This window comes from Stomoxys calcitrans, chromosome 2, assembly GCF_963082655.1.
Source record: "Stomoxys calcitrans chromosome 2, idStoCalc2.1, whole genome shotgun sequence".
Lineage (NCBI taxonomy): Eukaryota > Metazoa > Arthropoda > Insecta > Diptera > Muscidae > Stomoxys > Stomoxys calcitrans.
The window spans coordinates 130,531,640-130,557,305 of NC_081553.1; the positions used below are offsets into that span (position 1 = coordinate 130,531,640).

A 25,666-nucleotide genomic window follows, 5' to 3' on the forward strand; every position below is an offset into this window, starting at 1 on the left:
ATTTCGGGTAGTTACAAACAGAATGACGAAATTAGTATACCCCCCATCTTATGGTGGAGGGTATAAAAATATTCACTATGAAATTTTATAAAAAGTCTCGGAATGCACCAAAATCCAAAAGCCAAGAATCACTAAAAATTTAAAGTATATTTTTGGTTTATAGTAGAACTTTTTGTAAGTTGGTTAAAATGAAGGGGGAACTTCCCCATCTTGTTTTATTACTTTGCAATGTAAACTTTCGCAATACGTGTCTTCACTTTTTGCCTCTTCTTTTATAAACAATGCACAGTGTTATTAAATCAAACATTCAATCATTGGAATCCAATGATTAACAATTTAGCTTTTTGGAAGAACAAACAAATAGCATAAAGATATACAAACATATTCAAAGAATTTAATAATTTACTACATCTTATCGTTGTGACTCTAAATGTAATAAATATTAAAATATTAACTTCGCACTTTAGATGTCTGCATACTCATACATGTGGGCCACTCGAATTTTATGCACTTTAAATTTGTCGAATAAAATCAGAATTAAAAAACTTATAATAGAGTCAAAATACCCTACTATAAATAATGTGATACATTTGTTTTTATACCCACCACCGAAGTATGGGTGGGTAGCGTAAAAATCTAAGACGATCTAGCCATGTCCGTCCGTCTGTCTGTTGAAATCACGCTACAGTCTTTAAAAAAAGAGATATTGAGCTGAAACTTTGCACAGATTCTTATTTTGTCCATAATCTGGTTAAGTTCGAAGATGGACTATATCGGACTATATCTTCATATAGCCCCCATATAGACCGATACTCCGATTTAGGGTCTTAGGCCCATAAAAGTCACATTTATTTTCCGATTTTGCTGAAATTCGGGACAGTGAGTTGTGTTGGGCCTTTCGACATTCTTCGTTAATTTGTCCAGATCGGTCCAGATTTGGATATAGTTGCCATATAGACCGATCCTCCGATTTAGGGTCTTAGGCCCATAAAAGTCACATTTATTATCCGATTTTGATAAAATTTGGAACAGTGGCCCTGATCAGATCAGATTTGAATATAGCTGCCATAAAGACCGATCCCTCGATTTAAAGTTTTGAGCCCATAAAAGGCGCATTTATTGTCCGATGTTGCCAAAAATTGGAACAGAGAGTTAAGTTAAGCACCTAGATCGATCAAGATTTGGATATAGCTGTCATGTAGACCAATTTGACCGCAATTGAGATTAAAAGGATTTAATTAAAATCGCGGTTCCAACTGTCAACCAAATTTAACATTTAATACGACCAAGGCCGAGACCCAGGTCGGTGCGGACTACCCCGCACGAGGTTGTGCAAAAAATAGAAGAATCCTTCGATGCCAAAACGTACACCTTGACGGTATGCATTGACATCGAGGGGGCTTTTAACAATAAGCGGACCGACACACTGATCCAATCCTTAGAGCAGTACCGAATGGACCCGGTCCTTACCAACTGGATAACCCATATGCTAAGGAAAAGGTGGATAAGTGGTGTGTCCCATGGCATAAATATAAGGGAGAAAGTGGCACGCCACAGGGAGACATTTTATCGCCACTCCTATGGGTGACCACCATAAATGACCTATTACGGATGCAGACTGAGGAGGGATTTGAATCCGTCTGCTATGCAGACGATGTTATTATACTTCTAAGGGGTAAGGATCCGAACGAGCTATGCAGAAGGGACGAAAGGGTCTTGCATATGGCAGAAGACTGGGCTAAACCCAGAGGTCTCAATGATAACCCAGAGAAGACTGAAATATGCCTATTCATGAGCAGCCAAGGTTAGCCAATTTAACGTCCCACATTTCCTCATTATAACGATTTCGATATCTGACAAGTTCAAATACTTCGATGCGATCTTGGACAGGAGACTGAATTGGAAGTGTCACATTCAGGAGCGTACTGAGAAGGCTCACAGATGTTGCGCACTATGTAGACGGGCCGTAGGCTTGAAATGGGCCTGAATCCGAGAATAATCCACTGGCCCTACAGGGGCGTGATTAGACCAATTCTTACTTACGCCTCAGTAGTTTGGTGGACAGCTATGGAGAAAAAGTGCAACATAAGGACCATACAACAGGTTCAGAGAACATGTTGTCTTGGCATAGGCCGAGCGATGAGGACCACGCCCAGTAGGGCACTAGAGACTATTCCAGATATCCGACCCATTGACATACAGATTAAGTGTGAGGCAGCCAGCTATGGAGAAAAAGTGCAACATAAGGACCATACAACAGGTTCAGAGAACATGATGTCTTGGCATAGGCCGAGCGATGAGGACCACGCCCACTAGGGCACTAGAGACTATTCCAGATATCCGACCCATTGACATACAGATTAAGTGTGAGGCAGCCACTGCGGCTATGAAACTAAAGGCGATAGAAGAATGAATTGAGGATGGGATCAGCTCATACCATCGCTGTACAATCGAGGCGACGATAAGAAACCTGGAAGGAAGGGAAGAGATTTCCGATCGGATAACTGAGATGAACCTTGAAGTCGAGTGCGAGACACTGCTGCCATCGGCACAGTCTAGTATTGTCATCTTGAAGATTATGTTACACGTATGGTTCAAAGCTGGAGGACAGAATAGACCTGGGTGTCCACATTAAGAACCCAGGTACTGAGCTCTGTTGTAGACTGCAGGCGGAGATCCGGGCGAGCACGGAATGCGTGAAGTGGTGTGATGCTAACGCAGGGACGTCGAGTGTGAAAATCTTTACCGACAATAAAATTGCCATAAGGACAATAACAACCAGAACGGTAAATTCACGAACAGTCTTGCAGTGTAAGAAGGAGATTAACGCCTTCTCTGAGGATGGCAAAATCCGCATCGTTTGGGTGCCCGGCCACAACGGAGTAAGGGGAAATGTGAGGGCAGACGATTTGACGGTGAAGGCCAGAGGACTACCGTCAATAACCTTGGTTAACCCATAGCCTTTCGGGTCGACGCAGTCCGAGTTAAGGGAGTGGGCGACGAATGCGCATTCAACGTTGTGGAACGGAGAAACGGTCGGTAGGACGGCGAAAAAATCCTATGGGGGGATCCAGATCGTGAGCAGACAAGGCTATTACTGAAAGAAAGCAAGATGGAGGTCAGTAAAGCTATTGGTATCATAACGGGACTCATAGGACTACGAGCTCACTTATGTAAAACCGGTGCGGCAAGTTATAGCATGTGTAGGGCATGCGGGGAAGATGATGAGACGTTGGAGCATTTCCTTTGTCATTGCCCTGCTTTCGCATCTAACAGATACTGGTACTTAGGTGGAGATACAATACCAGAAATGAACCAACTTAGTGGAGTGGTATTGAAAACAATTAAGGATTTTGTAAGTACCACCGAATTGCGAACTTAAAATTTTCTTTTTAGAGGTTACTTATAGTTTTTAGAGCGCACAACAAGCCGATTACTGGATTAGGTGTATGTGCATAGTGGCATGGGGCGAATTAATATCTGCACCCTCTTTTCAACCTTACCTAACCTAACCTAAGACCGAGATATCGATGCATTCAACAGCTTTATCCCAATATCATCCGAGCTAAACTATACTCGGATGACTTTTGAGAGTTCTAATGCAACTCACTGTTCAAAATTTCGGCGAAAGTGAATCAAAAATACGCCTTTTATCAGGTTAGAAGACTTCAGAAGTTCGGTATATATCATCTTGGAATAATCTGGCTTATGTGATTTTGGAAACGAATAATAAAGCATACGAATTTTCTGCAAAATTTCAATTTGCAAGCTTTACTCGTTTGAGAGTTCGCTTGCCTTCGAGAGAAAGACGGACGAACATGGGTAGATCGACTTAAAATATCATGGCGACTAAAAATATTTTGTAGGGTTTTGGACGAATATTTCGAGAAGTTTCAAAAGGAATGACGAATTAATTATACCCCCATCCTACATTGGAGGGTATACAAATATGTCTACATTCCTTGTGGTGTGCTTGTGCTTTTATTTTGAAGAGGGCAATAAATTAGTGCGTATTAAAGAAATGACGAAAAGAAAAACGTACATAGAAATGAATCACTTTCCCAATGTCATTGCCGAACACATAAAACGTGAATAATCTAAATAAATATTTCTATTTTTAGTAACATGTGCTTTTTATTAAGATTTATTAAGCGATTCAGGTTTTCAAATAAAAAGTTCAATTTTCTTCTGTCGGAGCTAAACTACAAAAGGCACGTGTCTAGCGTTGTATATTCAAAGTCGCAATTGGCTATTGCTTTTCATTCCTTTGTCCAAGATATGGCATAGTTTGTTGGTGGCATATAGATTTTGAATTTGAGGGACTGTACCTCTTAAAGCCTTTTAGTCGTTGCCTTTCCTTATATTTATACCCACCATCATAGGAAGGGGGTATACTCATCTAGTCATTCCGTTTGTAATAGTTTGATCGTTTTGACACCCTAATCGTTCTAGCCATGTCCGTCCGTCCGTCTGTGAAAATCATGGTAGCGATCGAATGCATAAAGCAGACACTTCTTTTTGATGTAGGTCGTTGGGAGTTGCAAATGGGCCATATCGCATCAGATCTGAATATAGCTCCCATATGAAGTGGTCCTTCTGCTTGACTTCTTGAGCCCCAATAAGCCGCAATTGTTATCCCATGATTTCCAACATCCGTGTTAAGTATGATCCATATGTGGATTTCTTCAGCCGCGTTAAATTTTTTACAGATGCTTTTTTATAATAGAGCTCTAACCATATAGCTTAACCGATCTACCGATTTGAGATCATGGCTCTGAATGCCACAATTTTTTTCCGATTTGTCTAAAATTTTGAAAAGAGGGTGCGGAAATTAATCCGTTCCCACGCCAGAATTTTGCACGTCGTGCTCGATTATAATTTCCAAAGTCTATGGTAAGTAGGGTCCAAGAAGATCTATAACCTAATATATTGGTTGCCCAAAAAGTAATTGCGGATTTTTTAAAAGAAAGTAAATGCATTTTTAATAAAACTTAGAATGAACTTTAATCAAATATACTTTTTTACAGTTTTTTTCTAAAGCAAGCTAAAAGTAACAGCTGATAACTGAGAGAAGAAAGAATGCAATTACAAAGTCACAAGCTGTGAAAAAATTTGTCAACGCCGACTATATGAAAATTCCGCAATTACTTTTTGGGCAACCCAATAGCTTCCTAAAAGCTTAAATTTTTGGCTGATTTTGATGTTTGCTATTATCGATATCGGTCTTTTCCCTTGTAGAGCACCCATATAAACCGATTTCCCAAAAAGCCTTCTTCGACCTCTAGAAGCTTAAAATGTAGCTTGAATTAATAGAAATTCGGAATGGTAGTAAGTTACCGAGATTAAGTCCGGCCAAACGTCTTAACTTGTTTTTGCTAAATTTGGATGGTCAAACATGGATTGAGTCATTTAATAATTTTATTAGCCATTTATTATACCTTACGACAATACTATGGTGCAGAGTATTTTAACTTGGTGCATTTGTTTGTAACACCTACAAGGAAGAGAGACAGTTCCATTAATAAGTAGATGGACTGACTGAGAGTCACTTCCTTATTCGATTTAGCTTTGCTTGCTGTCTGCCTTTCCGTCTGTTCGACTGTCTGTCCGTATATATACAAAGTACATCCGATCGTCTTCTTATTGGGTAAGTCAACTTTTTTGGCCTAGAGATGAGGCCTATTGAAATCAGTTTAGATTAGGATATAGCTCTGTCTGATTTGAACCAATATTTCAAAAATGTTGCCATTTTAAACCGATTGTCATGAAATCTGGCATATGAGATTCTCTTATGACTCTTGACATTACTGTTGAATTTCAAAGAAATCGGTTGAGATTTAAATAAAGCTACCATATATTTGTATGGATTGTCTGATTTTCCCCTCCACGGCCTTTGCAAGCACATTTAACAACGAATCTTTCCAAAATTTTGCCCAGCGCTTTTCTTTTAAACTCCCACAATACCTCCGGATTTTGGTTGAAATTGATTCAGTTTTGGTTGAAGTCGGTTCAGATTTGGATTTGTAATTTGTTAAGAGATTCTCATGAAATTTGACGCAAAGGATGCCATTATGACTTCCAGTATCATAGTAGTATTTCGTACAAATCGGTTACACATACATACGTGTCACCCGTTTTAACCTTTTATATGGGCCCCATTTGTAAAATGATCAATACAAAATTTTGCATGAAAGTTTCTCTTATAAGTCTTCTGATCATATTTAGGTTAGGGTAGGTTGAAAAGAGAACGTAGATATTAATCTATGTCTGATGATGGTATAGAATGTGTACCACCAAGTCAGAACGATTCACAACTGTTTGTGCTGAATTCATCCGTTAAAACATGCATCTTTTATGGGCCTAAAAACTTAAATAGGGAGATCGCTATATGTATATGGCAGCTATATCCAAATATAGATCGATCTGGGCAAGAATGTCGTGAAAGTGAGTCGACATAAAAAAGTCGTGGAAAACCACGTACCTTTCTAATCTGAATATTAGAAGTCTCATCTAACTTTAAAAAATAATTAAAAACGAGTAAAAGCGTTCTAAGTTTGGCCGGGCCGAATCTTATATACCCGCAACCATGGATCGCATTTGTCGAGTTCTTTTCTCAGTATCTCTTTTTAGGCCAACAGAATTGCTATGCTATTGGAGCTATATCAGGCTATGGTCCGATGGAGACTATAGTAGAAGTCATTGTGAATTCTTTAGGTGCTCAAGACGTAAAATAGGAGATTAGTTTATATGGGAGCTGTATCAGGCAATAGACCGATTCAGACCATATATGACACGTATGTTGAAGGTCATGGGAAAAGCCGTTGTATAAAATTTCACCCAATAACAGGAACCCGTATGGCCCATTTACAATTTCACCCGACCTTCATTTTGTACAAAATTTCAAGAGGCTAGCTTTACTCCTTCGAAAGTTAGCGTGCTTTCGACAGACTGACGAACGGACATGGCTAGATCGACTTAAAATGTCATGACGATCAATAATATATATAATTTATGGGGTCTTAGAAGAATATTTCAAGAAGTTACAAACAGAATGACAAAATTAGTATACTCCCATCCTATGGTGGAGGATATAAAAATAAAGTACCTGAATATCGGTTTGCATACTTAAAATGCGCACTTTCAATAGATGAATGCAAATTATATCATCTAGGGTAGATTGCCTGAACTCAGGGACACAATTCTCTGTGTCCACAATACGTCGCTGGAATAGTCTTCCATTCAACGTTCAATGCATAAGCAATTTTAAAACCTTTAAAAAAGAGCTGTTTAAACAATTTGAATAAACAAATAATGCTTAGTTTGATTGACTTTAATATATTAATCTTCTTATATATAAAAATCATTTTTTTTTGTTTGTTTGTTTGTTTGTATGTTTGTGTGTTCCTTATAGACTCAGAAACGGCTGAATCGATTTTCTTGAAATTTTCACAGATGGTGTACAATGACCCCGTGGTGAAAATAGGGTACTACATTTTTTGATATCTGAAGGGGGGCGGACCCTCCCCCTTACCCTAATTTTCAGAAACGCCAGATCTCGGAGATGGGTTGTGCGAAATTTTGTGTGCTCTCATATAGTACCCGAAAAATAAAAATTTGGTATCCAAATTTCGGATGGGGTACCTAGGGGGGCTGCCTCACCCCTAAAACCTACCAAACATATATATAGACCAATCACGACAATATGGGACTCAAATGAAAGGTATTTAGGTAAGAAAACGTATCTGATATCGAATTGTCGGACAAAGTGCTAGGGGGACCACCCCAACCTCCAAAACACCCCTAAATCAGACATATTTACCGACCATGGCAATATGGGACTCAAATTAAAGGTATTTGCGAGTAGAATACGAATCTGATATCCAAATGTGGGACCACGTTTCTGGGAGTCCACCCCTTTCCCAAAACACCCCCCTAACAGGACTTATTTACTGACCATGAGAATATGGGGCTTAAATAAAAGGTATTTGAATGTAGAATACGAATCTGATATCCAAATACGGGACCAAGTGTTTAGGGGGGTCTCCCACCAAAAACATCCCCCAAAGGGGACAAGTTACGACCATAGCAATATGGGGCTCAAATTAAAGGTCTTTGGGAGTAAAGCACGAATTTGATATCAATATTCGGAAAAAGTGTCTATGGGGCCACCCCACCCCCACAACACCACCTAAATAGTAAATATTTGCTGACTATTGCAATATGAGGCTCAAATAAGAGGGTTTTAAAGTGTAACACGAATCCGGTATATATTTTCAAGCCCAACTCACTGAGTGGCAGCCCCCCCAAGCCGGTCATGAAAGCCGACTATGGAAATATGGGGCTCAAATTAAAGGTATGTGGGAGTAGACCACATATCTGATATCAACATTAGGGGCCAACTGTCTAGCGGACGTCCCACCACCATAACAACGCCCAAATAGGACATATTTGCCCACAAGACAATTTGGGTCTTTAAAAGAGTGGAACTAAATATTCATAGTTTTTAGGGCCAATACCCCAAACCTTACATATTTGCTGACTTTTGCAATAAGGAGCTTAAATGAGATTAGAAAACGAATTTGATATCCAATTTTAAGGGCAATGGCAATATGGGGTTCAAATAAATGAAATATAGATAGAATAGAGCACGTTGCTGATATATTTTCCGGGCTTAGTGTTTGGGGGACCACCCCAATCCCCAAAACAGCCCTAAATGTGGCATATTTACCGACCATGTCAATGTGGAGCTGATATGAAATTGATACTCACTTTCGGGACCAATTTTCTGGGGTTCTATCCCTATCCCAAAATACCCCACAAACGTCAATTATTTACTCACCATCGCAATATGGGGTTCAAATAAAGGTATTTGGGAGTAGAATACGAATTTGATAACCTATTTTGGGGCCATGTGTTTGACCCCAACCCCCAAAACACCCCTAAATCAGACATATTTACCGACCATGGCAATATGGGACTCAAATTAAAGGTATTTGCGAGTAGAATACGAATCTGATATCCAAATGTGGGACCAAGTTTCTGGGAGTCCACCCCTTTCCCAAAACACCCCCCTAACAGGACTTATTTACTGACCATGGCAATATGGGGCTTAAATAAAAGGTATTTGAATGTAGAATACGAATCTGATATCCAAATTTGGGACCAAGTGTTTGGGGGGGGGGTCTCTCACCAAAAACATCCCCCAAAGCGGACAAGTTACGACCATAGCAATATGGGTCTCAAATTAAAGGTCTTCGGGAGTAAAGCACGAATTTGATATCAATATTCGGAAAAAGTGTCTATGGGGCCACCCCACCCCCACAACACCACATAAATAGTAAATATTTGCTGACTATTGCAATATGAGGCTCAAATAAGAGGGTTTTAAAGTGTAACACGAATCCGGTATATATTTTCAAGCCCAACTCACTGAGTGGCCGCCCCCACCAAGCCGGTCATGAAAGCCGACTTTGGAAATATGGGGCTCAAATTAAAGGTATATGGGAGTAGACCACGTATCTGATATCAACATTAGGCGCCAACTGTCTAGCGGACGTCCCACCACCATAACAACGCCCAAATAGGACATATTTGCCCACAAGACAATTTGGGTCTCTAAAAGAGTGGCACTAAATATTCATAGTTTTTAGGGTCAATACCCCAAACCTTACATATTTTCTGACTTTTTCAATAAGGAGCTGAAATGAGATTAGAAAACGAATTTGATATCCATTTTTAAGGGCAATGGGCTTAGTGTTTGGGGGACCACCCCAATCCCCAAAACAGCCCTAAATGCGGCATATTTACCGACCATGTCAATGTGGAGCTGATATGAAATTGATACTCACTTTCGGGACCAATTTTCTGGGGTTCTATCCCTATCCCAAAGTACCCCACAAACGTCAATTATTTACTCACCATCGCAATATGGGGTTCAAATAAAGGTATTTGGGAGTAGAATACGGATTTGATAACCTATTTTGGGGCCATGTGTTTGGGGGATGCCTCACCTGTAAACTCCTCTTAAGCCAATGGCAATATGGGGTTTAAATAAATGGTATTTGAGAGAAGAGCACGATGCTGATATTTTTTTCAGGCCAAGTATTTGGGGACCACCTCTCCCCCGAAAACACCACTAAATCAGGCATCAGGAGAATATCTGAAATGAAGTATTTTAAGAATGGAGTACACCTTACATCCAAACTTAAATTCGTAGACCAATAAAGATCATGTGGGATTCAGATAAAGGCACTTATATTGTTAAACTGTTAGTCAAGTTTGCGTGGTACTTCACTTAAAGATCTTTAATTGTCGAAAATAAATATTCCAAGGAAACTTTTATTCCATATAAAGAAAAAGAAGGCGCAGCGGAGCGGGCCCGGGTCAGCTAATGGTATATAATTCATATTAGTTTTGGCCATGTTATAATAGTTCCAAGACACGAAAAATCAATTTGCAGCTCCTAGCTGGATATTTCTCTGCTTATTGTGGAAAATTTTGTATTTAAAGCTATGATCTTCTTACATATCTACATATTGAAATTCTTCAAACAAAGAAACATACAAACATAAATAAAAAATATGCCAAAAGTCTGCTATTTTAATTTTTCCATACAGTACTATTTGTGGTACCAATAACACAAATAAGGCAATAAACTCAATTTCAAGATTGGTTGCCTCAACCGAACAGTTTATGAAACTTTGTAGTATGTGGAACCATCAGCATTCGGTTGGCAAAAAATTTTGGATGAAGCAACGAATCTGTTATCTGTGTGTAGACCTACCATGATAACCTTGTGGGTATCCTCGTATTACCTTGTGCCAACATTGGTGGTTGAACTTGGAATTTAATATTTATTAGGAGACCTTATCAATGCAACAAAACTAGATTGTTAGATTGATAAAGTGTTGGTAAGTAAATGCCAATTTTAGCGAGTTCAGTCGTTGGTCCATATTTAATTTATCAATGGATTAATATATTATGTGATATGGGAAAAATGCAGAAATCCATAGCTGGTATAAAAAGCCCTGGCTGACCATGAAGTTCAAGACATTTGGTAGTATGAAGTTCTTGTTGATTGTAGCTGTTTGCATTTTGACCGGTAAGAAACTTGTCGTCGTTATTACTACTAACATTTTTAACTATCTTCCATTGTTGGCTTACAGTTTCGGCCAACCCGCCATTCGATGACAACATGAATCAAATTCATGGCGAGAATGGCTGGTATGTGCCTCGCTCTGATGGCACCTACTATTGGGTGCCCAAGGGTTCGTGGGTAGATCCTGAGCCCAGGTTGTCGACAGTTCCCGTTACATTCTACCTCTATACCAGAGCCAACCCCAGTTCAGGCACTAAAATCAAGGATGATCGGGCTTCGATTCAAGGATCACACTTTAATCCTTCGAAACCCACTTACTTTGTTATTCATGGCTGGACTCAAAGTTACACTTCCGGAATGAACAAGGATATTCGGTCTGCTGCTTTGAGGGCTTTTGACTGCAATGTCATCGTAGTTGATTGGGCTCGCGCTCGTTCGGTGGAGTACGCCAGTTCAGTTCTGGCCGTTCCAGATTCCGGCAAAAAGGTCGCTGCCATGATTGATTTCCTAAACATTGAATTTGGTATGCCTTTTTCAACTTTGACCATTGCCGGTCATAGTTTGGGCTCCCATGTTGCAGGATTCGCTGGTAAGAATGTTAAGAATGGAAAAGTGCAAACCATTATCGGTATGGACCCAGCATTGCCTCTCTACAACTACGACAAGCCCGCTAAGCGTTTGGCCGATACCGACGCTGTCTACGTTCAAAGTATTCACACGAATGGTGGCCAGTTGGGTTTCCTGAAACCCATTGGAAAAGGTGCCTGCTATCCCAATGGGGGTGAGAGTCAGCCAGGATGTATTCTTGATCTTAGTGGTGCCTGTGCTCATGGGCGTTCTACTACTTACTACGCTGAAGCTCTGGCTGATAATGATTTCGGAACCATCAAGTGCAACGACTACAAAACAGCAGTAAAAAAGAATTGTGGTTCTACTTTCTCCTCTGTCCGTATGGGTGCTCGTGATCGCGGTCAAGAAGTTGCTGGTATTTTCTATGTACCTGTTCACAGCAAAGCCCCCTTCGGTGTTCTCCATTGATTATAAAAAATTAAAGAGAATAAAAAAGTAGCTACATATTGGCAAATATTTGAAAAAAAACGATTTATTTATTATTTTTGGCTTAAATAGAACTAAAGCATGTTTATTAAAGCAAAATCGACGATAGAAATAAGGGAGAAGCTGGAAACCTTTGGCTATGATATTTTCGAATACTTATTGTAATTTTTCTCTGCTATAGATTAGTAATCTCAAAGATTTATAATTGGTTTACTCCTTATTGTTGGTGTGGTAGCAGTCGTTGTGTTCTATCTTTCGATTCAGGAACTCTGCGACATAGATGGGTTGCGTCCAGAGGGATCCGGGTCCGAGTCGAGTGGCATCAATCCTTGCTCTGTATGAATTAAAGCGGCTCCATCTGCGGGATCGTAATTGAGCCAGAACTACTCTGGTTTGCCGGAGGAAGTCAATTTCTTCATGTGCAATGAGAGGCGGTCGTTCTCCAAGGACCATATTCACCCGGTTGCTATTCACCGCATCTGCTACCGTATCTGCATGAATGTTGTCCAGACCCGCTTTATAAACTGATTTATCCAGAGGTTCTTTCTTGTAGCGCTGAACCTCTCGCTCTAGATCATAATGATCCACCTTGATCCTGGGCGGTAGATACGTATCCACAAGATGATGATTTGGATGATCCCTGCGATAACAGCCCAGAAGATATGTATTAAACAGAATATAATTATGCCTTCACACGGTTACTATATTTGTCTCCCGATAAAAGTGGGATGAAATGGAGGATTGGTAGAGGTTAAACAGAGCCGGAGATATCATCCCCCTCCCTCACTCTAAGGTGTTTCGATTTCTTATCCCTAAATTTCACAAATGACTGGCGACCACACACATAATTCGCGACCCATTATTTCAAACTTGGCTGGAAGGACATGCAGTCTTCGGCGAATGAATATTCTTTCACGAGGCTCAGGAGGAGTACCCCCTCAAGCGACCTGACTTCTGGTCGGTGTCGACGACATTCGGAAAACTCTACACTGATGATAAAGAATCTTGATCTATCTGGAGTCGAGTACCTTACAACTGTCCTCAGCCCGTCTTTGAACATTCAATAGCATTCCTATAAGCCTGGAAGGGACGCGAGTAAGGGCGAATCGTGCAGACCGATCTCCCTTCTATCACAAGTAGCCAAGACGTTTGAGGGACAGCTTCTCCCGAGCCTTGTGGGGGAATTTTTCGTTCGCCGAGCAACAGCGTGGATTCCGAAGACTGCATAGCACAGCAACTGCTTTGCACATTTACCGTGCCTTCAATCAGCCCAGGCCATGTGATAGGATGGTCCTCGTGGCACTAGACCTATCGAACGCATTCAACACTGTCAGCCATGCCAAACTAATTCAGGATATCGCCAATACGTCGCCCCAAACAGGCCTGAAATGCTGGATCGCGAATTATCGCCAGTCATTTGTGGAATTTAGGGATAAGAAATCGAAACAGCGTAGAGTGAGGGAGGGGGATGATATCTCCGGCACTGTTCAATCTCTACCTATCCTCCATTTCATCGTGTGAAGGCATAATTATATTCTGTTTAATACATATCTTTGGGCTGTTGTCGCAGGGATCATCCAAATCATCATCTTTTGGATGGGTATCCACCGCCAAGGATCAAGGTGGATCGTTATAATCTAGAGCAAGAGGTTCAGCGCTACAAGAAAGAACCTCTGGATAAATCGGTTTATCAAGCGGGTCTGGACCACATTCATGCAGAGATGGTAGCATATGCGGTGAATAGCTACCGGGTGAATGTGGTCCTTGAAGAACGACCGCCTCTCATTGCACATGAAGAAATTGACCTCCCCCGGCAAACCAGAATAGTTTTGGCTCAATTACGATCCACCAAACTGATGCCAACATGGAGGATGTATTACCCGATTGTGACCAGGAAGGACCACACGACACACGGCACATGTTTACCTGCCAAGCCAGACCCACTCGACTCAGACCCGGATCCCTTTGGACGAACCCCATCCTTGTCGCAGAGTTCCTGGATCGAAAGCAAGAACACAACGACTGCTACCACAAAAACAATAAGGAGTTACCCTTTGAGATTACTAATCCATCTTTGAGATTACAAATCCCTATCGGAGAAAAATTACAATAAGTATTCGAATATATAATATCCAAGGTTTCCAGCTTCTCCCTTATTTCTGTCGTCAATTGCGTAAATAAAAGTGTTTTAGTTCTATTTAAGCCAAAAATAATAAATAAATCGTTTCTTTTCAAATATTTGTCAATATGTAGCTACTTTTTTATTCAATAGCATTTTTTTCATAATCAATTGAGAACACCGAAGGGGGCTTTGCTGTGAACAGGTACATAGAAAATACCAGCAACTTCTTGACCGCGATCACGAGCACCCATACGGACAGAGGAGAAAGTAGAACCACAATTCTTTTTTACTGCTGTTTTGTAGTCGTTGCACTTGATGGTTCCGAAATCGTTATCAGCCAGAGCTTCAGCGTAGTAAGTAGTAGAACGCCCATGAGCACAAGCACCAGTAAGATCAACAACACATCCTGGCTGACTCTCACCCCCATTGGGATAGCAGGCACCTTTTCCAATGGGTTTCAGGAAACCCAACTGGCCACCATTCGTGTGAATACTTTGAACGTAGACAGCGTCGGTATCGGCCAAACGCTTAGCGGGCTTGTCGTAGTTGTAGAGAGGCAATGCTGGGTCCATACCGATAATGGTTTGCACTTTTCCATTCTTAACATTCTTACCAGCGAATCCTGCAACATGGGAGCCCAAACTATGACCGGCAATGGTCAAAGTTGAAAAAGGCATACCAAATTCAATGTTTAGGAAATCAATCATGGCAGCGACCTTTTTGCCGGAATCTGGAACGGCCAGAACTGAACTGGCGTACTCCACCGAACGAGCGCGAGCCCAATCAACTACGATGACATTGCAGTCAAAAGCCCTCAAAGCAGCAGACCGAATATCCTTGTTCATTCCGGAAGTGTAACTTTGAGTCCAGCCATGAATAACAAAGTAAGTGGGTTTCGAAGGATTAAAGTGTGATCCTTGAATCGAAGCCCGATCATCCTTGATTTTAGTGCCTGAACTGGGGTTGGCTCTGGTATAGAGGTAGAATGTAACGGGAACTGTCGACAACTTGGGCTCAGGATCTACCCACGAACCCTTGGGCACCCAATAGAAGGTGCCATCCGAGTTAGGCACATACCAGCCATTCTCGCCATGAATTTGATTCATGTTGTCATCGAATGGCGGGTTGGCCGAAACTGTAAGCCAACAATGGAAGATAGTTAAAAATGTTAGTAGTAATAACGACGACAAGTTTCTTACCGGTCAAAATGCAAACAGCTACAATCAATAAGAACTTCATGCTACCAAATGTCTTGAACTTTATGGTCAGCCATGGCTTTTTATACCAGCTTTGGATAATCTGATGTGTTCCAATTATGCATTTTTCCCGTATCGCAAATTTAATAATCAATTAATAAATCAAATATGGACCAACCACTGAACTCGTTAAAATTGGCACTTACTTACCAATACTTTATCAATATAACAATCTTGTTTTGTTGCAATTGATAAGGTCTCCTAATAAATATTAAATTCCAAGTTCAACCACCAATGTTGGTACAAGGTTATACGAGGATACCCACAAGGTTATCACAGTAGGTCTTTGTTAAGACGAATGTAAAAATTATAAAAATTTAAAAGAAATTCCGATTTGATCGACATCAAAATGTTGCGATGAACTTTCATTTTCAATTGCCTTCCACTTCACCCTAACGTTTTAGGGTTTGTTTCTATGGATTCTGCTGAAAATTTCCACAAATTAATTTAGTTGAAGGGTCTATGCACTGAAAGCATATTGTTTCATCGCTTTAATTATCGCATTTCATTAGTGTGTTTTAATTAATTCAATGAAAATTTTCATTAATACAAAGATAATATTCATTAATGCAATGAAAAGTTTCATTACTGTACATTTTGTCATTTAATGGTTTTATTAAATGCATAAAACAGAATTCATTGATGGAATGAAAATGTTTTTTCCAAAATAAAATTTAATTATGTGAACATTGTATTAATGATATATACTACTATGTATTATAAAGCAGTATAGAATAAAATAGCAAAAATAAGTATAAAGGCGTTATGCTCGGCCGGGCCGAACTTTGGATACCCACCACCTCGGGTATATATGTAAATCACCTTTCATCAAAATCCGGTGAAAATTGCATACCTTATGTCCCATAGTAGTTATATCGAAATATGTTCCGATTTGGACCAATAAGTAGAAGCCATGGTTCAATTGTGTATAACAAAATATTGGTCTTTTTAGTAGCAATATCTAAAAATAAACCGATCTGAACCATATACAGTATGGACCTTAAAAAGCCTAACAAAAGTCAATGTGTCAAATTTCAGTTAAATCGGATTATAAATGCCCCTTTTTTGGGGCCAAGCCTTTCAATCGGGATATCGGTCTATATGGCAGCTATATGCAAATCTTCATCGATCTAGACCAAATTGCAGAAATATGTTGAGGGGCTTAACTTAACTCTCTGTCTAAAATTGCGGCAGTATCGGACAATAAATGCGCCTTTTATGGGCCCAAAACATTAAATCGAAAGCTTGGTTTATATGGCAGCTATATCCAAATCTAGACCGTGCTGAGTGAAATTGAAGAAGGATGTCGAAGTGCCTAACACAACTCACTGTCCCAAATTGCGGCGACATCGGACAATAAATGCGTTTTTTATGGCCCCAAAACTTAAAACCGAGAGATCGGTCTATATGGCAGCTATATCCAAACCTGGACCGATCTGTACCATAATGCAGAAGTATGTCAAGGGGCTTAACTTTACTCACTGTCCCAAATTTAGGCGACATCGGACAATAAATGCGCCTTTTATGGGCCTAAGACCCTAAATCGGAGGATCGGTCTATATGGCAGCTATATCCAAATTTAGACCGATCTGCGCCAAATTGACGGCGGATGTCGAAGAGCCTAAGGCAACTCACTGTCCCAAATTTCAGCAAAATCGGATAATAAATGTGACTTTAATGGGCCTACTACCCTAAATCGGCGGATCGGTCTATATGGGGGCTATTTCAAGATATAGTCCTATATAGCCCATCTTTGAACTTAACCTGATTATGGACAAAAAAAAAAAAAGAATCTGTGCAAAATTTAAGCTCAATATCTTTATTTTTGAAGACTGTAGCGTGATTTCAACAGACAGACGGACGGACATGTCTAGATCGTCTTTGATTTTTACGCTGATCAAGAATATATATACTTTATAGGGTCGGAAATGGATATTTCGATGTGTTGCAAACGGAATGACAAAATGAATATACCCCCATTCTTCGGTGGTGGGTATAAAAAAGTTGTTGAAGAACGTTAAAAACTTAATGATTTTAATCAATGAAAATGCTTTCATTACCTAAATGACGATTTCGTAACATAATTTGCATGCCATTAAGTACTTGCAAACGAAGGTTCGAATACCCGTTTAGTCAAAAAAAAAATGTTTTTCTTTAAACTTATTTTAGAAAATTTGGCATGAAAAAATATGCATTTCGTATTATTATTTTTTAAATTTTGTTATCCTTTTCTTTAAATTTAATTAATTGAGACACTTATTACTGTGCAGTCATACTAATTAAGTTATTTCGTCATAAGGAAGACGATGTCGGTGGGCTAGAGGATGCGTACCAGACTACCAAATCAAAAGAATTCCGAGAGCAATTATTAATCGAACGAAAACAAGCAGAGCGAGCGGAACAAAAAAAATAAATTATTATTATAAAAAATTATTACAAGAAAATAAATAATTTTCTATTGATTGAATGAAACTAGTTTCATTAATGCAATAAATCTCTACGCTGGTTCCAAAACAATGACAAATTTCATTGCATTAATGTAAAATTTCATTCCGGTTACGAAGGATTTCCTTTCAGTGTGTGTACTTTTCATACCGAATTTCTGCGGAATGGGCTAGGCATTGAAGCTTCTAAGAGCCGAATAATGCTAATCGGGAGATCGGTTAATAAGGGTGCTATGAATCGCACTAAGCACGGTTGTTGGAACTCATAATAGAACACTACGTCTAAATTTCAGCATAATCGCATAACAATTGCGGCTTTCAAGGGCTCAAGTTGTCAAATCGGAAGTTTGGTATACACTAGTGAGAACTACATCAGGTTGTAGACTGATTTGTATCGCACTTGGTACAGTTGTTGGAAGTCGTAACAGAACACAACATGCTAAAGTTTAGCCAAATGAGGCTTCTAGAGCATCAAGAATTAAACCCGAATGACCTCTTTATATGAGAGCTACATCCCAATCTAAACGTTCTACCGCCATCGTAATTTCGATGGGCGGACATGGCTAGATCGACTCAGAATGTCGAGACGATCATGAATACAAACGAAATGACTATATAAGTATACTCCATCGTATGGTGAGTTGTGGGTATCATTCCGTTTGTAACACTTCGTAATATACGTCTAAGACCCCATAAAGTATATACATTCTTGATCGTCTCGGCATTCTGAGTCGATCTAGCCATGTCCGTCCGTCTGTAGAAATCACGATAGCGGTTGAACGAGTAAAGTTAGCAGCTAAATATTTTATACAAATACTTAATATTAAAGTAGGTCATTGGGGATTGTAAAGGAGCTATATCGGTTCAGATTTGGATATAGCTCCCATTGAAACCGCAACTTTTGACCGCTTTTGACCGCCCCTGGAAGCCACAATTTTTGTCTGATTTGGCTGAAATTTGGCATGTAGTGTTCCGTTATGACTTTCAACAAATGTGTCAAGTACGGTCCAAATCGGTCTTTAACCTGATATAGCTCCCATATAAAACTATCTCCATATTTGACTTCTTGAGCCCTTACAAGCCACAATTTGTGTCCGATTTGGCTGAAATTTTGCATGTGATGTTTCGTTTTGACTTCCAACAACTGTGACATATACGGTCCAAATCGGTCTATAACCTCCAATCAGGGGCGCAGCCAGGAGGGGCCCTCGGAGCCGAACCACCCCCTGCCCCAACCATATGATTTTGTCTACAGAAAAAATTTAAAATTGTAAAGGGTTACATGAGACTGTTCAGCTTGTAGATTGATGCGAGGAGTTATTATGTTTTTATTGGAGGCAGAACAGACGTAAATCGTCAAATTCGCCTACCGATTTAATTATAATTCCAAAGAGTCCCAGACAGACGTCTAGCGTCAAATCGGGACTACTTCAATTTTATTATATTTTAAAGAAAATATTATTTTATTTAAAGGTACTGCCTTTCTAAATAAGACGCAGAGGCTTAGATTTCTTTTCGGTCTTTATTGCTTGATAGCTAAAACCAGAATGACAAAATTCTTCTTGTGGATCTCTATTTTAAACATTTTCAGATCATATTTGCATTAACGGGAGTCAAAGAGAAGATTACAATAATGAAAAATGAAACTAGACTTAGTTGTTGTATTCAAAGCCTGGTGATAAAATAAACACATATTCCTGTTGTTGCTACAGTTACATGTAAATAAATGAGTGGGTGAAACATTACAAAGAGATATTGACCAAAAGTAGAGACACATTGAGTGACAAAAGGCATTGAGTGATAACATAAAAACAAAACAGTGATGTTAATTTATATAAGTACGGCAATTATTCTAAAGTCTATATATTGAGTGTACTAATAATTAAATAATTGTATAAACGTTCTCGCTACAGCCTCCCCCTCTGCCACAGAAGACGTCTCGACGATGTGGCAGCGTTCAATTCTTTGTAGATCTCGGTCGTAGGACTCTTCCATTGATGATATTTTTATCTGATGTATCTCTATCTTCTGCTGTTTTTGCGTCTGAATAGTTCTGTTGCTTATCTTTTGAGAGATTTCTACTAGTTGTGCTACTTATATTTTGTGACGTGGTTGCGTTTATAGCTTTGGGACGACCTCTTTTTCTTATCGGGTAAATGGGCGTATCTTCATGTCCCGTATATGCGGTGAGCTGTGAAGTATGGTACGTACCCATCGGAGTATCTGGACTTTCTACTAGCGATATGGTGTAACATGATGAACCTTTTTTACTTGTAACCATGTATGGTCCATCTCTTTTGGGTACAAATTTCGAAGTCATGTTTTTCGCAGCGCTACTCAAGATATGTGTGTCTATCAGCACCTTATCGCCAATTTTAAAATCGATGTTCTGCCTTCTCTTAGAATCCACATAGTTTTTGTTTCTATCTTGACCTTTTTCTACCGATTCATTTGCCTTTTTTTAAAACATCTGCCATTTTCAGAAGATGAGGTGTTATTTGTGGTATGAAATTTTCTGATAGAATTATGGCTTTCAGGTCCAAGTGTGCTTCTAAAGGGCTTCTAAGTTCTCGTCCAAATGTTAGGTAGGCTGATGAATATCCGGTACTTTCGCATTTCACTGTGTTCATCGCAAATCGTATCATGGGAAGTTTCGTGTCCCAGACGGTGTGATCTTTTCCAACACAAATTGCAAGTTGTGTTTTTAAATCTCTATTTTTCCGCTCAACAGGATTGGCTTCAGGGTGATATATTGGTGTAAAGGTTTGTTTAATATTTAGACAATAGGTTAGCTTCTGCATGATAGCCGATATGAACTGGGACCCATTGTCTGTATGAATGCGTCGGGGCACACCATATCGCAGCACGATATCATGTAACAATATCTTCGAACAATTTTCTGCTGTAGCATCTTTTAACGGGAATAGCTCGACCCAACGACTGCAAATATCTTCTACTACCAAAATCCATTGGTTTCCCTTTTGCGTTCGTGGAAGCGGGCCTACTAAATCCATAGCAATCACTTCGAAGCGTTGGTTACTTGAGACGGTTTGCATGAGGCCTGCTGGTTTCAAATTGGTCGATTTATAGCGTTGACAATCTAGACATGATTTCACATATTTCGTGATATCGGCGCGCATACCGGACCAGTAATAATGCTGTGCAATTCTTTGGATGGTTCGGTCAATTCCATAGTGACCTGCCAGCTCATTGTCATGAAATCTTTCTAATATTTTTGCCCGCATTGACTTTGGAACCACTAATTGCCCTTGTTCGGAGTCCTGGTCTGAACAGTACCTGTATAATACTCCTTCTACTAAAAGATATCCTCTATTAGTATACAACAATATGTTGTCATCATCCCTTTCAAAGGAGTCGATAATTTTTTTAATATCAACATCTTCCAACTGTGCTGATCGAACTTCGGCAGCTCCCTGTCTTGGGAAATCGATAGAAATAGAGAAACACTCGCATTTAATATCTGTGTGATTTTCATTTTTGCAAGGGGGACGGGATAAGGTATCGGCAATAACGTTTTGTTTACCAGGGGTATAGCCAAATACTATGTTATAAGACTGCAGCTTTAAGGCCCATCTTGCCAATCGACCAGTTGGTGATTTCAGTGAAAAAAGCCATCGCAAAGGTTGGTGGTCTGTTAAAACAGAAATGGTCGATCCCTCAATATAGCCTCGAAATTTCTCTACCGCCCAGACGACTGCCAAAGCCTCTCTCTCTGTTGTAGAATAGTTTCGTTCTGCCGGAAGCAATAGACGACTCGCATATTCTATAGGGTGCTCGTTTTCCTTCTCCCCCTGCATCAAAACTGCTCCGAGCGCATAATCACTGGCATCGGTTTTTAGATAAAAGGGCTTGCTTTCGTCGATTTGTTGTAGAATTGGTGGAGATGTCAACATTATTTTAAGTTTGTTGAAAGCTCTTTCCTGTTCATCAGTCCAGACAAATTTAATGCCCTTTTTGGTTAATAGAGATAGTGGCTTCGATATTTCTGCAAACTCAGGAATAAAACGTCTAAACCATGAGCAAGTTTGCAGAAACGAAATTACTTGCTTCAAATTTCTTGGATGTGGTCTTTGAAAAATCGCACTAGTTTTATCTGGATCGGGTCTCAGACCTTCTATTGTCAAAATATGGCCGAGATATTTGACTTCAGGTCGGCAAAAATGACACTTATCTCGGTTCATTTGCAGTTTTAGACATTTCAGTTTATCGAATACCATTTGCAAGTCTTTCAAGTGCTCAGGAAAAGATCTTGAACATATAATAAGGTCATCTAAATATGCCAATATTATAACCTGCGGAAGGCTATTTCTTAATCTGTCTATTAATCTCTGGAAGGTCGCTGGAGCATTTTTAAGACCAAATGGCATCCTATTAAATAAGAAAATGCCAAATGGTGTTGTAAAGGCTGTTTTTATTTTATCTCTGTCTGCCATTTTGATTTGCCAGTACCCAGATTTCAAATCAATTGTAGACATAAAAGATGTGGCTTTCGCGGCGTGCAGCAGGTCATCCATACGAGGTAAAGGGTATTTGTCGGTAATTGTTATTGCGTTCAGTTTTCTATAGTCTACGCATATACGGACGTCTCCTGTTTTCTTAGGTATGATAACGACTGGAAACGACCAGGGGGATTCCCCTTCATAAATTACTCCTTTCTTAAGCATACCATCAATTTCTTTTTTTAGTTTTTCTCTCATTGCTGGAGACAATCTATAAGGAGGACATGATATTGGTGGATGAGCCTCAGTGTTTATATAATGTTCAATGCCTGGTACTGTTTCCGATTTATCTTCAAAAATGTCTTTTGCACTGGCCAATAGCTTCTCCAATTCTCTCCTTTCAGGGCATTTTAAATGTATGCCTTCCTCATTTCTTAACGAAAAATCAATGGAATTGAGTAATATTGGCTCAGTTTCAGAGCTCTTTTTCCTTTTCATAGGTGGAAATAAACCTGAGTCAACCTGAGGAAGAAAATCTGATGGTACACTATCCTTAAATATTTTATTAATTCCCCTCGGGGAATAATAACTCGATATTGGGCATACATTGTCTTTAGGCAGAGTTTTACAGCTTGAATCTTCAAACCAAGACAAATATTCATTGATAGAGTCATGTTCTCGAATGTTTGCTTGTGTAAGAGGTATGGACCGCGCTAAATCTGGTTGATTCATTTTAAACTCAAATATTTTGGTTGGTTCGTCCTTAAAGAACCAGCGTCTGTCTGCCAAATCCAAAACAATATTCGCTTGCTCCAAAAAATCTATGCCGATGAGTGTACGATTTCCCATAGCTTTTGGCAAACATATAAATCGAATTTTCCTTAGGCGCTTTCCTATTATTATATTTACTATTGTTGAATATACAATTTCTTCATGAGGAATGCCATCTGCTAGTACTATTTCGGCTGAAACTCGTTGAAATCCTACTTGCTTCTCCTTGAGTTTTTGATAAAGTTTGTATCCTGCAACACTCGTTCGCGCCGCAGTATCCAAGTACGCTTCACCTTCCATGCCATTTATATTTACTCCAACTGTAGGAACATTTCTACCCACGATGGTGGTGTGTAGCGAATTGAAATCTAGTTTTTCTGGGCTATTGTTAGGATTTTTACTATTGCAATTGGGACAATTGGCTCTAAAGTAGCCTGCTGCACCACATCCATAACAGCTGATAGTATTCTCCTGCACTTTACTAGTTCCCCTGCGATCTGATTCGATCTTTTTATAGCATGTATCGATGGTATGATTTTTTTTCCTACAGAAAGAACAACGCATATTCATTTTCTCTGGGGTCTCTTGTCGAGGCCTTGACATTTTATTTTCATCCAAAAACATTTCGATATCTCTGGCTTTTTGAAGTAAGTCTTGGAAATTCCTAACGTTGTCTCTCGAAAGTTTCTCTCTTATCGAAAGATTTAATTGAAAAAAAATCATATTTAACATTGTGTTTTCTGTAAGCTTTTCCGACAACTGGGCAAACAGACGTCGCTTACGGCAAATAAAAACATCGGTTGACTCGTAAACTTTTTGTTTATCTTGGGTAATTTCTGCGAAAATTCGCCAATCGGGCTTAGGAGGTGAAAACGCTTTTCGTAGGAGGTCAATAGCCATTTCAAAGTTTTTGGCTTCGTATTGGACTCCTTGCCACCATGTGGATGCATATCCCTCCAGCAATAAAGGAAAACTAGTTAAAGCCAAAGTGTCTGACACATTCTCTGCTTCTTTGTAGACAAGAATCGTGGCTATAAAATCTTCTACTTTGGTAGTATTACGTCCTCCATTAAAACGTGCACTACAATTCACAAAAGTTGTCTTAGATTCGGGCTTGGTGTTCATATTACTCATAATTTGATGAAACTGATCTTGCGTGAAAGTAAAATTAAAGGAGCTTGACAAATTGCCTTGATTTCTCTCTAAATTATCAGGAAAAGCTTCGGAGTGGGTTGACATACTTGATGTTTGAGCGGACAATGTAGGTCGTGAACTACGACTGCTAGGTGTATTTGAATTTTGAGGAATTTGTGGAGGATTTACTACGTCTCTCATCGACTGGTTATTTGTAGAATTCTGATTTGACATATTTATCGAGTTATTGACAACCGCGAGATCTGAAACTTCCCCAGGGCGATTATTTCCCATATTATTATTCACAGAGGGTACATTGCTTGTGGTGGTACGTGAACCTGCCGAATTTTCAATTTCGCCTTTTGAACGATTTGGCGTACCTTTTTGACTTACAGATGCGTTACTTAAGGTCGTAGGAATATTTCTTGGGGTATTTGAATTTTCCTCATTAGATTGATTATTTCCAAGATTTTGACCCGATGACGTACTGTTAGCAGTCGTGGGCGTGTTACGAGGGCTTCGTCGAATCATATTTCAAAATATAATATGGCTTTTAAATGCCAAACGAGAAATTAACACACACAACCAATGAACTGAACGCACTGAAAAAAAAGTAGCAACAACTAAATCTTCCTCAAAACAGCAACTACAAACTAAACAAATTTTGAAATTGTGGATTTTTATTGTTGGGCGCCAATGTAAAGGGTTACATGAGACTGTTCAGCTTGTAGATTGATGCGAGGAGTTATTATGTTTTTATTGGAGGCAGAACAGACGTAAATCGTCAAATTCGCCTACCGATTTAATTATAATTCCAAAGAGTCCCAGACAGACGTCTAGCGTCAAATCGGGACTACTTCAATTTTATTATATTTTAAAGAAAATATTATTTTATTTAAAGGTACTGCCTTTCTAAATAAGACGCAGAGGCTTAGATTTCTTTTCGGTCTTTATTGCTTGATAGCTAAAACCAGAATGACAAAATTCTTCTTGTGGATCTCTATTTTAAACATTTTCAGATCATATTTGCATTAACGGGAGTCAAAGAGAAGATTACAATAATGAAAAATGAAACTAGACTTAGTTGTTGTATTCAAAGCCTGGTGATAAAATAAACACATATTCCTGTTGTTGCTACAGTTACATGTAAATAAATGAGTGGGTGAAACATTACAAAGAGATATTGACCAAAAGTAGAGACACATTGAGTGACAAAAGGCATTGAGTGATAACATAAAAACAAAACAGTGATGTTAATTTATATAAGTACGGCAATTATTCTAAAGTCTATATATTGAGTGTACTAATAATTAAATAATTGTATA

General features: G+C 39.3%; 3 protein-coding genes across 7 annotated transcripts in view; 2 read left to right on the forward strand and 1 right to left on the reverse strand.

Annotated features, from left to right (window-relative positions):
* LOC106093483 (RYamide receptor) overlaps positions 1–25,666 on the forward strand; it is an 814,074-nt gene that overhangs the window by 222,239 nt on the left and 566,169 nt on the right. The window lies entirely within an intron of this gene.
* Positions 11,053–12,136, forward strand: LOC106086766 (phospholipase A1-like). The gene is made up of 2 exons (XM_013251565.2): positions 11,053–11,101; positions 11,166–12,136. The coding sequence occupies exons 1-2, from the start codon at positions 11,062–11,064 to the stop codon at positions 12,134–12,136; spliced, it is 1,011 nt and encodes a 336-aa protein (XP_013107019.1). The 5' UTR covers positions 11,053–11,061.
* On the reverse strand, positions 14,389–15,524 carry LOC106086765 (phospholipase A1). The gene is made up of 2 exons (XM_013251564.2): positions 15,476–15,524; positions 14,389–15,411 (listed from the first exon to the last, which is right to left on the reverse strand). Exons 1-2 carry the CDS (start codon positions 15,513–15,515, stop codon positions 14,441–14,443), a joined length of 1,011 nt encoding a protein of 336 aa, XP_013107018.2. The 5' UTR covers positions 15,516–15,524; the 3' UTR covers positions 14,389–14,440.